The sequence below is a fragment of the Poeciliopsis prolifica genome, unplaced genomic scaffold (genome assembly GCF_027474105.1).
Source record: "Poeciliopsis prolifica strain line A6 unplaced genomic scaffold, Auburn_PproV2 SCAFFOLD038, whole genome shotgun sequence".
In the NCBI taxonomy this organism is placed as follows: Eukaryota; Metazoa; Chordata; class Actinopteri; order Cyprinodontiformes; family Poeciliidae; genus Poeciliopsis; species Poeciliopsis prolifica.
In genome coordinates, this window is record NW_026562413.1 from 23825 (window position 1) to 42018 (window position 18194).

The following is an 18194-nucleotide window of genomic DNA, read 5'->3' on the forward strand; positions in this document are numbered from 1 at the left end:
TGGTGGAGGTTTTGTGGCAGTAATTGAAGCTGGTGTGCAGTTTCAGGATAAACTCCAACCCTGCAGGCTGACTGTGATTATTTGTCTCTGGGTGTAGTTGATGCTGATTTGTTCTGCAGAACCGAACTGCAAAATGTTGATTGTGGCTGAGAGCTTCTCACGGTGGTAGGAAGCGGAGGCAGCGTCAGGAAGCAATGGAAAAATATTTAACATTTTGTACAAACGCAGTCTTCCACTGGTTAAAAAGTGCTTTTCATGCACAATCTGGATTTCTGCTACTGTCTATAAAATGTGAGGTAGCATCCAATCACTTGTGTGCACATCAAAGAAGATGAAGCATTTGTAGCTCTCACAATCTTCTTTTCAAACATCTCATCACATGAAAATGAGGCTTTGATCACGCAGAATGTGAGGTTCCTGAATCTATGCCTTATTAAGTAGCCGAGAGTGCAGGGAGCACGCAGAGGATGAATCATTCTGTTTCAAATGCACTCCTTTGATTAAAGCTGTGAGGTAATGCAGCTCCTGTGAGACTCTCGTTGATAAAAGGACGAATACTTATAGAGTTAGTTCAGTGTCTTGGCAATTTTTGTTTGTTTTGTCATTTGACGCCCAAGTCCAGGAATTCAGTGCATCGCAGGTTTCTGTGGACGGAAATACAGCAGAAATTCATTGGAATAAATTCAGCTTTCAGTTATTTTGTAGTGGAAACATTAAACTGTAGCTATCAGTAAGTGATTCAAAGTTGTTAGCAGGTGTTTTCTTTATTTTCAATTTAAAATGTCCGCCTGGATACTTTTTGTTTATTTTAATCGTTTGCAGTTCTTTAAATGTCCTGCCTGTAAATATATTTGCCCATTTATCCATAACAACTGGAACTTTCAATATCCAGCAAGTTATTTTCACAATTTATCGTTTATTAAAAGATTAATTTCAGTCCCTGCTATGGTGGGAGTGAAATTGCCGTAATAACTTGATATTGGCTGGGAAAGCGCAACGTCTCCCCTTTTAGAGATTGTTGTAACTTTTCAGTTAGTCCAAAGTGTAGCAGAATTACGGTACCGCAAATTTGGCTAGATCACCAGGGCCCTGTTTAGGACTTAAAGATTTAAGCAAATCTCATTGCAGTCGATGTTTCCCACGGCCAGGAAAAGACTCAGAAAATCTCAGACTGCAGAGATAAATTTAGTGGTCGATCTCTGCTAATTTTAGTAGAAATCGACCGATTGTAGTTTTATGGCCAGTCACCATTACCGATCTTTAAAAATCCTGCCCTGCTGATTCCGATTTTGACCGATACCATTTTTTTTGTCTGAAATGTCATTAAATATAGCAAGAAAGTCACTGAGTGGGCAGCAGTGGGGTGACTAATGTAAACTTTAAATGTGCAGTCATGACCTGGTTGGCCGGTCTGTCAGTCTGACCTTTCTCACGGGAGAGCAGAAGAGGACAGAGGCTGATTCTTAGATCGACTTCACGTGAAAGTATCGTCCGATCGCTGGTCTCCCAAAATTAAGAAAATCAACACCAATAAATTGGTGCACCCCTTAAATTATAGCTAGATTTCTAACAATTTTTGTTATGACTGTGAACATAATATTTTACAAGTTATCGTAGCGAGAATTTTACACCGGCCCATTTGTCTGGAATATGCTATTATTCGGGTTTCAATAAGAACTTGTTTGTTTACTGCAATAAATTGTGGAGAATTGACTTGAGAGGCACTTTACTTGAAAGAAACGGATTAAATCACTGTTAGTCATAAAACAAAGTAGTGCAAGTCAAAAAGACGGTAATTTATTAAACGAATGAGGTCAGGCAGCCCGAGAGTTCATTACTTGCGCAGAGAAGAAAAGCAGATATTTGAAGGAAATGTGGAGATGCTGAGGAAACATGAGCGGGATGCTCGTACTGAGCTGACTGAATATTTCTGAAAAAAGCTTCTCGTCACACCACAAGACAGTAAAGTGATGACTGTACATACATTTCCTGACAGTGTCTTTACTGCAGAACAAGAATCTCTGACTCGGGCCTCTGACAATGAATGTGATTCACTTCCTCGATCTGCTCTGTTGTCCCCATGAGCATTTTTTGAGAATTAACCACCAAACAAGTGAAGATGTAATTCTGCTGACGAGCCAGTCCTTGCAGCATCGATGGGATCGCATTAGGAAATAGGAGCGACACTGTTAATGAGAACAAATGGCCTGACTAAGTGTTTCATACAGTCTAATTATTGTTGTGATTTATTGGAATAATAAGGAAACAAAATAAACTGTTTTTTAATGCAAATCTTAAACAATGCCAAATGGAAATTAAATGCAGTTTTTATTAAAAATGTGTAAAAGGGTCACATTTGATAATATGGGATTCTAATGGTAGAATAAGCCAAAAAAATAAAATACTTGGATTGGAGTTTGTGTTTGACTTTACTGAAAAGGATAAAGAGAAAATAGAAAACAGCATTTTTTCCAAGCAGCATTTTTCCAAAATCCCAGACAGACATGATGATTTTGGATGTTGGTGTACAAATAAGCGTAAAAATTGCCCTCATGAAAAAAAAAGAAGCAATTATTAGGATGCAGTCACATGGATTAAATGAAGCACCAAATCTAGCCTGGAGGTTTTTATAATCCAGTCACTCAACGAATCATTTCAGTCGAAGTATTCGCTTTGTAGTTCTTCTTCTCAATAAGTTACGTAATCAGTGGATCTATCCATCTTGCACAAAATAAGTTTGGCTGTCAACTTTGTTTTTCCTGCATAAATGTGACCTTCTTGTTTCTTCAGAGCTTACATAAATCTGTTTAGAGTTACTTCTCTTATTTTTTGTTTTGAATAACTGCATTTGCTGCCAGCATATCAATTACTGTATTGCACTTAGAAGGGTGGTAACACTTTGTCAAATCAACGTTTTGCCCTCCCTCTCTACCATTTGGAGATAACTCATTGAATATAGTGAAATTAAAATATTGCCCGTTCCCTTCTGCCTCCAGAAGTAAACACTTGGCTCGTTCTGTGGCCTTGCAGGTGGGAAATATCAGCCGCACTCTGACATGAGAGACTGAGTATCAAGTCCAAGGTTTGCTCCCCGGCGTCGTTCATCATGTTAAAAGTCTGCAGTGAGTTTCAGCTGGTAAAGCCAAGATTGCCTGGAGGGGTCAACGGTAAAAGGCTCCATTCTGCTGACTGAACAACAGGGTGATGGGACTTGATGTTCTGTCGGGGTTGTGTACATGCAGCGCGCCAGGGAGAAACAGAGAGGGGCGGACGCAAACTGATGCAGGCTGATTGTTCCCTGGTTGGCTCTGGTCGACACAAGTCAGCGGCTCTGCTGATGGAAGAGGGCAAAGCTGTGGGAGGGGATCGGTTTTCAGACAGCAGGATCCACTGCTTCCTGTCGGGGAAACAAAACTAGACTGCGCCTGTTGGAGGATGCAGTCTGTGAGCTTATGTTTGCAGTCGTTGCCATAAATGAATTTGTGCATGAGGAGAATTAATTAATATTTTAAAGAAGTAGTTAAAAGACTATTTAAAAAATGTGCTATTATATCAAAGTCTCCATGTTCCAGTTTCCACAAATACACCGTAGTTAAGCACATTTTTAAAATATTTCAGCCACATTTAGTTGTATTTACTATTGTCTACTCTTTAAGTCAAATAAATTTAGCAAGTTTTAGATTTTCAACCTAAATGTGAGTTTGTGAAAGATGAACTTAGTGTTAATTTTGTCAAACCTCCAAAAGTTGAATCAACGAGTTTTTAGGTTAACAATTAAAGAAAATTTGAGTCCGACACTCATCATCATGCTATTTATTCTGTGCCTCTGGCTGTGTTTGTCTTCTCAGACAAGTGATGGAATTTTTTTTTTTTGACTGTTTACAACATCTTTAATCATATGAAGTGCCTGGCTTTGACTCACTCACACACACACCCACACACCCAGCAAATGCAGTTATTCACTCACACACACACCCACGTTTCAAGGCATTTTCAAGACAGGAGTGGGAACTAATTCCCAGAATGCTTAGCGGCTTGTTTTCGTATCCTGAGATGGAAGCGCGTTACATTGATCTGACTTGTGTTATTACAATAAGTGTTAATTTTAAGTTTGAGGATGATTTTCTGTTCACACAAAATGTTTTTGAGCAGAATTAATTGTGATGATTAATAAAATTCATCATCAGATCAAAAATTTTCTTTGTGCAATATGAAACAAATTATTAAATTGATCTAAAGTAAAATAAGTCATTATTTTAACTTTATTATTGAGTGAAAATAATAGAGAAATGTGTGCTCTTTAAATTTTTCTTGCATATTAAACCAAAATTACTTGGTTTAAAATGCAGCATTAAGTTAAAAATCACAATTCAAGATTAATGAACTTAAAAAACAATGTTTAGACAACTTGTCTCTTGCTGTTAAATTAACTTCATGAACTTAGTAAAAACTAAAACCATTTAATTGTTGACTTAAATTGCATTTTCAAGGCATTTTCAAGTTAAACCACCCGTAAATGTTTTACAGTGGATGTCTTGTTGTGTTTTCTATACCTGTTAGTATTGGTCCAAAAATATTTTTCACATTTTTGCTCAAAATCTGTTTTGCTGCTCTATTAAGCCAGTATGTAAGCATAAAATTACCACTTTATTCTCCTGAAATAAAGATTTTGTTCTGGTCATATCAGGACTGTATTCTCAAATCATTTAGACTTCAATGTCATATAAATTTATTCTTGCATTGTTATGACTTTATTCCCAAAAATTTATGAGTTTATCCTTGTAATAAGAAAATAAAAATAAATTCTTAGCCTGATTGTTATATTTGGAAACTCAAGAACTGCATTGGTAAAAAAATAAAAATAAAAATTCAGATTTTCCAAAAATGAAATTTTCAAAAACAAAAAGTTAAATTAAATGATGCAATTAATTTATTGCCCAACACCCATAAATTGCTTATACATCCAGTTAGCTTGACTGACGTAGCATTACCTGCACGCAGAGTAAAAGGAGGCAACGGGCGAAGTCTTTGTCTCTGCAGCTTATACTGACAGAAACATTCACACATTTCCCTGAAAAAACTTTTGTTTTCCCTCTTCAAGCTTAACTTGGAAATAAAACAAGAATCAGCAGATTTGTGAATGAAAGCAGCAGGCGGTGCAGCACTTGATGGAAAGTTTATCTGGTTGCAAAAATGATGACGCAGGGCAGCGCTGCAGCAGAATGCAGGTCAAACATAACGGCTCCCTGCCTCAGGCCGCTGCGCACACTGGACTGCTTCGAACGCTAACGACCAAAACAAGTCGTTAGGCGGTGCAGATAGGTCAGCTTATTGAATGTTATATCGCATCCTTTCAGACCACAGGCAGTAAAATGCGTCTTCCTATCTGCGTCTTATAGGTTATGTGTCTTATTGGGTCTGAAACCTCCGGTAAGAGACAGATGAGGAAGAGATTCAGTTACATAGGAGCTCTGTTTGATTTGGCAATCAAAGACAGGAAGGTGTCGGGATCATCCTCCAACACTCCACTTCTGGATTTTGCTAACAAGATGTTGGCTCCATTTTAGTCAAAGCAGATGCAAAATATGCATCTGAGGGATTGTGGTTAAAAATTCTGCTTGGGAGGTGAAAAATATAAGGGTTTTGTTTCTATTTCTGCTTTTTTCTCACTTTCATTCATGTTCTCCCTTCTTCTCTCAGTCCTTTTATTTTTACACTCTACCAGAACTTACAAAGTTTGTGCAGCATAAAAATTAAAAAGTTTCACAATCATAATGTGAACATAAAGTAAAATGATAGCGATGATAACAGTAATGGTGCGTTTTCTATTTCCCTCTCAGCTCTCTTTCTCTGGTTCATTAATCTCTTAACTGCCGTCTGTTTTTGTCTTCCTGCAGGTACTTTGTGTTGGACCCCGATCTCGGCCAGCTGCAGTACTTCATCAACGAGCAGGGGAAAACCCAGAAGCCTCGAGGGTCGCTGCCCCTCATCGGTGCCTCGGTCACCACGAGTGACGAGGCGCCCTACATGTTCATCGTTCACTCCGTCAACGGGAACTTTACAAACTTAAAGGTATGACCTCAAACTGAGCTTGGCTGCCATGGATTACGTAGAACTGAGAAAGTAAATGTGTGCCTTCATCAAACTACTGGGCTTAAAAAGCCAAAAAAACTAAAGCAACCTTTTTTAATTCCTCTTAAATCCTTGGGAGTTTCTGCACCTCCACCATCAGTTTCAGTCTCACTGTGAATGAGAAAATTCAGGCAAACAAATTAACAGCGCAGCGCCTGCAGATGATGCACAAATGGTTTATAGCTGAAGCTGATTCACAGCTCTGACTGCTTCTTTCTGTACAGCACATATTTACACACATGTGCACATATATGTTTATACAGCTCTGGAAAAAACTGAAAACCTCCTGGTTATTCCACCAAATGTTGATTTCTGAACTCTTCCTGAGTTAAAACATTAGTATTGTTGTTTCTAAGTGAATGTGAACTTGTCTTCTTTGCTTTATTTACAGTCTGAAAGCATTGCATGTTTCTCAATTTCTGCAAATAAGTTCTTTGAAGCTTCAAAAACTCACCACTTTTTCTGGTCAAGCAAATTATCCATATGTGAAATTTGAAGGTGTTTGCACTTCTGCCTGGTTCAAAGCCAAACTTCAAGCCACACATAGTGATGCATAAGGAGCCTTATCATGTGAAATGTCTTCTTTGTATTTGGGTCAAAATCCATTTGGTTCCACCAATTACGAGAAGTGTTAAGTGTCGTACACTGTGGATGCAGTTGCTGCTATCAAGCTTCTTTATGCAGCACCCAGCATAAAGATATGCTGCTGCAGCAATAATGAAAGTATTCAGGGGACTCTCATGCTTCATCAGGTGTAACGGAGAGAGCATTGTTTCTAAAATTCACTCCTAAAGAGCTCTGCATTACCTCCCAAAGATCATAATATTAACACACTAGTTTGTACTGATGTGCTCTCCATGATATTCAATTGGTAATGCAATCAAACAAATAGAGCATAAATAATAATAATAATTCTTATGTCTGTTAATGTAAGGCTAACATGGACGTAATCTGCTTAAAAGTAGATTTCTGTTTGATAAATGCTGCAGCAGGAGTCTGCAGCTGGTGACTGCACTGACGGCCTCTGCTCTGTCTGTGACCTGCATTCACTGAAGCGGGAGAAACTCCTTCTTACTGTTGGTCCGTTTGAGCCGCTGGAATGCCCCTCGCAGCCTCCAGGGGAAGGATATCACAGTAACTTGGCCTATATTCCGTGAATAACTGTGATCCAGTGAGTTGAGCTAAGTGGAGAAAATGATCCAGAAAAGTCCTGGTTCTGTTCTGTGGCTCAGTCCTGGTTCTGGTGACTTTTCTGTGAGACATCAGAATAATACATTTTCGGTCAAGCAGAATTAAAGCTCAGATTTTGTGGCGAGACATCAGATTAGCTCTGCACAGAATAAAAATACACAAGTAAATATTAGATTGTTACATTAATCAATAAATACAGTTTATTGTCACAAATGACCTGAGTGAATGCAGAAAATGTTAACCCTTTCATGCATAGTGGTCACTGCAGTGGGCAGCTAGAAGCCATTTTCTTCTGTTTTTTGTGAGTTTTTATGCTATAAATGCACACAGACCACTGAAGTGGACACTCGTGGATCATGCAGTACACTGCCAACTACTGGCCATCCACTGCAAGTGCAAGTAAGTCAGGAATATCCAGTCCCTCTTCTGTAGAAACTCTTGTAGGTAAAAATGTTAGGACATCAAGTAAAGCCTAAATGCCAAGACTACCGATATATTTTTAAAAGAACAACTTTGTATTTGGAGAAAATTACAACTGATCACCCAGAAAAACCTTGAAAGCAAAATGTTGTTTTACCAAACATTTTATTCCCGCCGTTTTTATGCGTTAAGAAAATCAAAAACAGTTTGGAAAAAGTCCTGACATAAAGGATTCATGCATGAAAGGGTTAAAATCTCATCAAGTAATGAACCTTTAAAAGGCATCTTTGTTCTCAATGTAATGTTTCTTAAAAACGTGATGTGATCAAGTTCTGCTAATCCGTGCAAGGCACCACAGCCTGCAGGAATGAAACACGATGCTTTCGAGCTCTGAATCAGTCGAGCACAGTCCTTTTATTGTCGCACCTAATATGTGAATCTGTGGGGCTTTTTGTTTTTTGTTGCAGAACGGAGATGAATAGTGTTTAGAGTCTTTGTACAGCTGAGTTCTGTGATGGAAAATGAAGCTATAAATCATCTGAAGCTTCTGCCTGACACTGAGGCAGCGAGACTCTGTTCAGCAAACCGGCTCATCAGGAAGCCTTCGTTATGGGTCCAAATAATTAAAATGCAGTAATTTAAGTGCAAGGAGTCATTAAGATGAATCCCCAGTTCAGCATCCAGTGAGTTATGTGGACTGGGGTGTTATCAACTTTTAATTTGAGGTTTTATTGACTTCCTTTTAGTGTGGGCACTTCATTTTCTGTTACAACATTTAATGGTCAGCATGATGTCCTGCAAGAATTCTCTATTTCTAAATTTTATGTTTATTTTCAATGTGATTTTTTTTTAAGAAAAAGAAAAATGAGGGAACAACACTCAAAATTATTAATGTATTCTGTCCATAAAAAACTTTTTTTACACAATTAATTTTCTTTATATTTTACGTAATGGAACCAATTATAAGAAAACTATTTAAAAACCACATTTTTAACTGTTCATTTTTTTTTATCTGTAACACTTTTGATTAAATTAATTTAATTTCTATCCACAGAACAAGTTATTTTACACAAAAAACGCAGAAATCTTTATTCTGTACTCATTAAAGATGCTCCTGTAGAAGTCAGTGTTGCAGCAGTGCGAGAAAGCCTCTGATACAGATACTGAGGACGATGCTACTTTGTCTCATGAAGACGAGGCTTTTGAAATGTTCTGCATTTTACTAACATCTCCAGAATGAAGTGATTTGGGGTATTACTGGATATGTAATAATTTACTAACATCTGAAATGTGAAATTAACCGCAGCAGTGATCCAGTTCCGACTTCTTTCCAAATACATGCGACTTATATGTGACCTCCGGTTAGGCAAGGCAAGGCAGCTTCATTTATATCAGCACCTTTTAGCCAGAGACGATTCGAAGTGCTTATACAAAAAGATAATAAAACACATGAAAACATTCAACCCGGGTTGTTCAGACTGCCATGAAAAGATCAGAAACAGGTGAAAACATTGGAATTGGGTCAGTTTGTTCTGCAGTGTGAACACAGCCTAAACATTTATGCCTCCAAGCGGAAGATGAACAATGAAAATGAGCAAAATTACTTCTAAACTCCATGTAAGTCACAGAAATTGTTAGTCCCATCTACTGTACGACAGAGTGAACTAAATAAAGGCGTTTCATGTCCAGTTCTGATATTTTTGGGAAACGTAACAAATTACTACTTATTACTACTTTGAAAGAATAAGGGTGGCCTCTCTTTAGTGTCAAAGTCATTATGTAAAGGAAGATGTGACTTAAGTATTCTCCATCTCCTCTTTTAGGACACCATCATTAGATCTAAAACACGTCATATTCTCATCATTAGACGTTTTCATTCTTTCACACTGCCTTCAGTAATAGCTTTAGTTCGGAGCCACACACGGAGGATTCAGTCTCAGACGTCATCAACGTGGCGTTTGCTTAAATAAAGCCCAATTATTCTGCTTAAATCTGACATCCACGTTGTCGTGCATGCAAGTTTGAGATTCACCGCTCCACACTAACTCGTACCATAAAGAAATTTGCTGCACAAATTAGATCGAGGTCATAAATGCCAATTAGAAAAGCAGTTAAACCTGCAATTACAACAAATTAACTTTCAGTGTATGATACAGTGTCAGAGCTTTAAGTAAGAGTCTGCATGCGGTTTATGTGAATCATCGTTGTGATGCTTTCATGGGCTGCTTACTGTAATTGCAGGTAGCCATTGTACCTCTTGTCAGTTTGTCCATTTAGTTTAAAATATGTCTTAAATGTGGCGCTTTGTGAAATCTGCATTTGCTCATCAGACCAAACTGTTGGTCTAAGCATTAATCTTATCATAACCAATAACGTCTTTCACAGGGCTGTGATTAAAGTGGCTGTAATTAGGTGGTTTTAATTGACCGAGGAGGATGAGGTTTCGCTGTCATCCTGCAGCTTTTGCGTTTCGTCGAGATGGATGCTGGCATTTAAATATCAGGACAAGTTTCTGTCATTGCGGCTGATTTTTGGCGTCAGCTTCCAGTTCGAACTTCTGCTTGTTAAATAAATTGAGCTGTCGGTGTTTTTACTCTCCACCTCTTCTTACTAAAATGTGGTTTCACATCTTTTTTTGTTCAGTTGCCCTTAGCGACAGCATGACTGGTCAATGTTTCCGGTGTAGAGAGTGGTGTGCAAAAGTTTTAAACCATCAGTTGTATTTTAAAGTGGACTCAAGTAGCAGCTCTACAGTTCGTCCTCAATACTGACTTTACTTCTTTGTGGGTGAGGTATAATATGTGTATTAGGAATATGCATATCAAAAAGGTCCTGCCAAAAAAAAAACCCATCAGATTTGACCTGGAAGGATGTAATTTACTGCATGCAGAGCATAAAAACTATGAATATGAAATGTGAAATATATTGTGTGTTTTTGGGCACCTGAGCCTGTATTTCAACTATTGCAGAGCAAAGTAAAGAACACATTTAAAAAAAAATTCCTTAGACATTAAATCCCTTGTACAGTGAAGCATTACAACCACATTAAGAAAATTAAAAAATCATTGTATTGTATTTTTTTATTTCATGGAATAAAAAAATACAAGAATGAAGTCTTAAAATTACGAAAATAAAGTCATTCCTGAATGAAATTATAATTACTTTATTCTAGAAATATTCCGACTTCATATTACTTGAAATTGTATGAGATTATTCACACATTGTTACGACTTTATTCTCATGTGACTTTATTCTAGTACTTTCATTTCAGCATCATTTAGTCCTAATACTCCACTGGACCTTTAAGGGAGGTTATATTTTCTTTTTACATCATGACTGAAGAACTGAGGTGCTTCATTGTTTTTAGCCAAATTGCATTTGGTGATATTGCAGAGCAGGAAATGTGGAAATGAGGCTGAGCATAATGTAAAGAAATGATTTCTGCATTGTACTGCATGCCACCTTATGAACAGGTGCACATTAGCATAGATGCAGCCAGAGGCTGCTCTCCTCTCTATAGCTGACTAATTATTTCTAATTACAGCAGAGCTTTCGCACATCACAGGCAGAAGTTTTCCTGGATGAGATTCAGAGGGTGAGAGATGCCTGTGGATGATGACAACAAGACAAAAAGTCAGAAGCTTGTTACTGGATATTATTGCAGAAAGATGGAGCGGAGCAGGTGTTTCTGTACGAAAGCTGCTCTCCTGCAGAGCCGCGCAGCCACTCTCAGTGGGAGAAAAACATCTTTCCTGATGCACTTGTCTCATTTTTTATTTATTTTTTTTGCAGTGATGCCTCTTCACTCAGAGGCTCTTTGTTGATATTTTAAAGTCGGCACTGAAAGTGACTGACGGCTGCAAAATTACTTCTCTTTGCAGCGAAGCATCCTCCCCCAATGTGTCTAAATTCTTGGGTTAGGTCATAAATACTGAAGATGCATCCAACGTTCTGTGACTCTTTGTGTTCAGCTTTTCCTGTCATTATTGACTTCGTGTTGGAGAAGTATTGAACTGATCAAACAGGTTTCTGTTTAAACCTCTGTTTATGATTTTTACAGGGATGAGAGATCAGGTGTGTTCTTAATTATACTTATTGCTGACTGACAGGTAATTTGTGCTAAATAGACGAAGGCATTGATGGACGCTGAACAGACTGATAGGAGTATGCATTGCTTGTTTTCATTTCTCATGGTGACTAAGCTCCAATTCAGCCCATTTGATATAAGCTCAAAATCAAACATGCTTAAATTTGAGCACATTTGAATGTTTTAAACCGTTTAATCAATTTAAAACGTTTAAACTGATTAAAAATAAACTGGATTTGGCTGCAGCCGAAGACCAGAAAAAACCCTTGGAAGACCTTCACGAAAGTCTGAAATTAAGATGTATTGCAGGGAACTCTGCATCTTTGGAAGAAAAGCATAAATAAAAATGTTTGTGGCGTATATAACTTTAATTAGCAGATATTTATTATGGTTTCGAACCTGCTGCTTGAACTTCACTTATCTGTTTTAGTCTGTCATTTAGCGTTTTAGGTGTGTGCACAAATACAGTCAAAATGGCAGCCGTTGTGCTATGAGTGAACATTTTTTGTGCATGCCATGTTATTGAAACAATTTCAATTGTTTAAAGCAGGGGTGCTCAAACTTTTTGAGACCAAGATCTACTTTTTCTCTCACCAGACGGCTGAGATCTACCTCATGACATGAAGACATACAAATTATAAATGAAACCCTATTGACTAATTTTCTATGTAAATATGCAGCAGTTATATCAGAAATGATAAAACGATAGAAAACCTAGTGCAGTTTCTCCCTCAGTGAGATTCTGACACTGGGAGCAGGTTACTGGTTTCTCAGTCAGAAGCTGGTTGCAAACCTGAGGCCAGCAGGTGTCAGTCAGTTATGGTATATAACGAAATTTGATTTGATGACGTCACCATGCGAAACTGCAGACTGATAGGCGGAACCAAAGAGCTCTGCAGAGGTAAAGGGAAATCTTCTGAATTTGGGATATAATTAATGTAATTTGACACAATTATTGAGGTAGAAGTCATTTGTTAAAACTTAATCAAATATATGTGTCCTATTTGACGTTTGTTGTGACGTTTACTGCGAACGAACGAGGTCATTAGTCCAAGTTTGTCGTTCATTGAACGTTCAGAAACTCCAGCGGCTGTGATGAACCACAGCGAAGGTAAACAAAGGTAAAATAACCCGAACAGGTGATCAACTCAGAACCACTCGCACCTTTTTGTTGGGTGTGCTTTATCGTTAAGCACACCTGTTGCCGTGGCAACCGCCTGCGCCCCGCAAGCCGAGCGAAGATTACGTTAAAAACGTAAAAAGCCCGTTCAAAAAATATCAGGTTTCCAGGCTTTATTATTTTTTTAATGAAGCTACAAACGTTTTGGATCTTTGTGAATATTTTTGATAAGCCTGTCAGAAGAGGAAGTGCCGCTCTCAGCGTCCTGGAGGCCTTCAGTTTGTCACCTGCTGCAGAGATCGACTCAAAACCTGCCCGCGATCGACCGGTAGATGGCGATCGACGTATTGAGCACCCCTGGTTTAAAGGGATAAACGATATCTTGATAGATAAGTTAGGGACCAAACCAAGGTTGCCTTGATGTAGTGAATCTGAATATAGCTTGGTCTCCTTCCTGTATAAATTGTTCCAGGTCTCTACTTTAAAATAACAACCATGTGAGTGAAAGAATTTTGCTGCTCTTGCTGCTGTTTAAGACTCAATTCAATTTAAAAGTTGAACTGTTGCACTACAGCAGTAAAAAGCAAGTGGTGGCCATCTTAAGGAAGATGACTTCCTTACTGCTACACGCCGACCTCCATGTGAACTCACATAGGGGTTAATAAAGGATTTCTAATGTCCTGAGTGTTCAGGATGAGTTGCAGTAATGTTGTCTCTCTGTGCGTTTTGCAGCGTCTGATGCTAAGGAGCAGCAGTTTTGGATCAATCAGCTCCAAGCTTGCGCCAGACGCCACTCTGACAGCAGTGCCAAGGTAGGAGCCACACTCTACACTCCTCATGGTACATCACAGAGTTATTTACTACATGCTGGTTGGTTCGGATTCTGGGCTTCTCTTCATCAGGAAGAGAAAAGGCGGAGAGTCTTGACATTTATCTGGGCGATTCTTTTTTTAAATATCACTGTTTTCCTTCCAGGAAGCTACAAACACAAACCGCTGTCCTCCTCATTATGTCCAAAAAGCTTGGAAACACTCGAATAACTCTGGATGTAGTTTTTTAGTTTTTATCAACATAGATCATGCATAATGAGCACAAAGCTTAAACACACAACCCTTGATAATTGCAGAGATTTAAAATATCAAATTCTATTATTAAATTTTTCTGATGGACAGCAAACATTTTTGTATCCTAGATCAAATCAACTGCCTTTCACAATGTTGAAATATGTTTACAAAGTAAAAACAAAACTTCACCACAGCTTCTCTCCTTGCTCCTGTCAGTGTTTCTGCTAATCAGAGCAAACTAATGTGCAGCTGCAGACAGCGATGAAAGTCATCCAGAGAAATGCCAAGACTCTGCCTCCAGATTAATTATGTGCTGCTGACTTTCTCACCATAAGCCAATGAGAAACATGAGTAGATAAAAGAGAATTATATTAGTCATGGCAGGAAAATTAATTAAACAAAAAATCTAGTTTTTTTTCATAAATAAAATAGTCCAATATTTCTGATAAGAGAGATGAACACAATATGATAATCTAGATTAGATATTCTATTGTAGGATAGATTCACAAAATTATTATCACAAAATATATGAGTGAAATATTTTTATTTGTGTAAATAAAAATATTTGCACTAGTAAATATTTAAATATTTGTAAAAATATTTTGAAAACATTTACTCAAATATTAAAAAATGCACAACATGACCTAACTGCACCTCTTCGGAGTTTATCGCAATTATTTTTTTTTAAAATAAATGTTTTTATTTTAATATTTTGATTTGATAACGAACATATTTGATATTTGCTCATTTAAACCCCAAATTATTCTTTCATCTGGCAGATCTTGGTTCAAAGTTGACAGAGAATCCAGCTAAAGATTAGGGTGATTGCATGGAAGCTTTTCAACCTCCAAGACTTAAAGCTCAGGAAAAAAAAATGGTCAAAAATACCAGTGGAGATATTTTAAAAGCATATATAAAGAGTTTAATTACGTAAAATAATATAAGCTGCTATTTATTCCATAGCTGATTCACTTAATTCATTGCTTTGTGGGCGAATGAGGCTTCATGGGTTAATAAATCAGCATGGACATCTTTAATATGGTGCCTGATGATCCTCAGATATTTCTGTGCTAACAGTCTCTCTGTGGGCTGTTTCCCCATTCGACTGATCCAGTGGAGACTGAAACTTTGTTATCGAGCTCCAGCTGGAGCTCCACTGCCGGTGACGACTGTGTGAAAATCAGCAGTGCATGGAAGTGAGAATATCCTGAAGTTTATTATTTATTTTTCAAACTTATGGTATTAAAGTTCGACTTTCCTCAGATGAAAAAAGCATGACTCATCACTGACACCACGGGCGGCCGGGTTCGGCTTTTAGAACCAGAAATACATTTCAGAGAAATGTTTTTTTTTATGCAAACTTTGCAAAACTCAGAGTATTTTCAGTTCTGTTTTAAATTCTAATAGTCTTGCTGCAGAGTTTTCTTTCTCAAAGCAAATAATTTTGTTTACAGACACCTTTTAAAAGTTCTTCACAAGAAAACAGAAATGCATGTTTTTTTAGTTTAACTCCACTGATGTTGTTCACTTACATTTAAATGTGATTTTATGCCATTATTGGGCTGGAGATCTGGAATTATTTGTGTATTTTTATGCAAACTGCAGCTGGAACAAAATGCAGTTACAGAGTCACATCTGTAACTGAGACTATGTGGGAAAAATATAATCTGCTGAATTTATGTTTTTTATTTCAACATATGAGACACATGGCTTTTTAAATAAAATAAAACGGAACAAAATCTTTCTTCTTGTTTGATAAACCTGGTATTTTGGGAAAGCCTGTGTTTTTTTTTTAGCACAGCTTTGTAGATTTCGAGTGTCTTGAAATTAAATCTGTTGTGAATTAGTAATTTATGAACAAATTGAGTTGAATAATAAAATGAACGCCGCACTTTTCTATGACTGCGTGTTAGAGTAATGGAAAAAAGCAAAAAAAGGAAACCAGAAAGAAAGAAAACAAGGAAATTTCTGAGTTTGAAAGACAAAAGATTTGCAAGCAAAACACAAAAATCTAGAGAATAATCTGAGAAATAAAAAAAAAACCACTTGAATTTCTAAAGTCAAAAATATTAAACTTTTCAAACTCAGAAATTGTAATTTTTTTTTCTTGAAAATGTCTGAGTTATTTGGCAGAAATGTTCTCCATCTTTTCCAATCTTCAATGCCCCTAATATACTGTCAGGGTTTTACTGACAGTATATTACATTCAAAACATTTCAAAATGTTTTAAACATTTTGAAAAATATTTAAAACAGTGTATAATTTTCCACCCACCTCTCAAGAATGCATGACATTGTGTTCACATAAAATTACAATAAAGTGTGCTGAAGATAGATGGTTAGAAATTGCTGCAAGACGATATATTTTGCATCATTTCATGGTAGTTACTTCTTCAGAAATCACGTGGAAAAGCTTTCATTTGTAAAAACTGCTCATCCTTCATTTTCTCTTACTTTCCTTCAGGTGAGGAAGCTGAAGAGCTCAGATGAACACCTGAGTGTTGACCGAGCAGGAGGGGGACAAGATGTGAGTTTCATACTCAAGCTTTCCTTTTCATCACCTGCCAATTAAGCGATTAACACTCCAGACTCGCCTTGCTGCCTCATTGGCGGCTCCATTGTGGCGCACCAAACTGCACCACAGCTGGAGGAGGAAAGAAGTGAAATTACTCTGCGCAGCAGTGTTGAGAAAAGTAATAAAAAGAAGGAAGAAAATTAGATAAGCGAGAAAAAATGGATGGAGTTGGGAGCCAGTTTTTTTTTTCCCCTAGCAGAGAAAGGTTTCTGTTTTGTTTCTGTTAGGTGACTGTGGGACATTTCCACGGCTGCAGCTGCCACAATAGTAGCTGCTGCCGTGGGCTAATCCTTCCCAGAGCTGCAGTGCCACTAAGATTGTTATCACATCTACTCTGCTGATGAGGCAGCCGGCAGCGGAGGCTCGGCTGGCTCTCTGATAACAGACATGTTTGGCAGAGAATCTGAGGCAGATTTGTTTAAGGGAATCGTTTTTTTCTCTCCCTGAGTGTTCATGAAAACCAATATTTAAAAAAAAAAAGCCATCAGATGTTTGACTGTTAGTTCAACTAGTGGGTAACTGGGAAGGTTTCCTCTCACTAAAATCTGATATGTGTGGCATGCATTTTTATTTAACCCTCTTGAGTCAATAATTTACCTTTTGCTGAAATCACAGCAGCAGTTCTATTTCTTTTTGTAACTAAGTCTCTGTGAGAAATTGTATTTAAGAAATAAACACAGATTCACTGATTGAATTTCTGTTTGATTTGCAGCACATATTTGAATTTGTGCAAAAAATACCAAAAGAAAAAAAAAACTATACAAAACCTGAATGGCCATTCAATTTGATAAATATTTACGCTGACCATCATTTGATAGAATCGCTAGAAATCCAATTGCACATATCAAAACATCAAATCTACATAATTAATACTAATTGTATTAAATATTGTAATAGATAAATATGATGCTTCACATTGATCATTTATAAGCTTTAGTAATGGAGCCCTCCACAGCTACAGGTGTAAAAACACGTGGACAACAGTCTAAGGACATGAATCACAGAACGAATAATTTACATCAAATTCTCTCTTGAGTAAAAAGAGCCTCTATTGCAGTTTTGTGATATATACAAATTTTGATGGAGCCGGAAAACTATTAATCCAAAAATGAGAGATTTTTTTCAAAACTGTCATGTTTCCGTTAGGCAAATTTATTTTTGTAATTCCAATTTACGCCACTATATGGTGAATAGAAACACAGCGAGAGACTGTCTGATTGTTTAGACCACAACATTTCTCTGATAAAAATAAATGTTTGATTTTCTGAGTAACTGGATATTGAGGCTCCATTAGATGCAAATTCTTATCACCACCTGTAGCAATGAGTTTATTTGTGAACTGAATCCATAGCGCTTTCACCTTTTGAATCAAATTACTTGAATAACTTTATATCTTGGTCATTACCTAAATTAACAAGGTTCAGTTGTAGCTGCAACTTCTGATTATTCTCAACTTAAAAAATGTTCAGTCACACTTTGAAACATTCAAACTGAGGAAATAAGATGAAAACTGTAGTATTCACAATTTAACACTTTCTTCAATTGTTAATTCACCTAATGAAAAAGAGCATTGGACTATTAAAAGAGATAGTAAAATCAAACTATA

General features: G+C 37.2%; 1 protein-coding gene across 1 annotated transcript in view; it reads left to right on the forward strand.

Annotated features, from left to right (window-relative positions):
* LOC129374989 (oxysterol-binding protein-related protein 10-like) overlaps positions 1 to 18194 on the forward strand; it is a 75177-nt gene that overhangs the window by 11569 nt on the left and 45414 nt on the right. Inside the window, 4 exon segments of the mRNA XM_055053725.1 lie at positions 5898 to 6052; positions 6055 to 6072; positions 13683 to 13762; positions 16478 to 16540. Of these exon segments, the coding sequence (XP_054909700.1) occupies positions 5898 to 6052; positions 6055 to 6072; positions 13683 to 13762; positions 16478 to 16540 (316 nt within the window).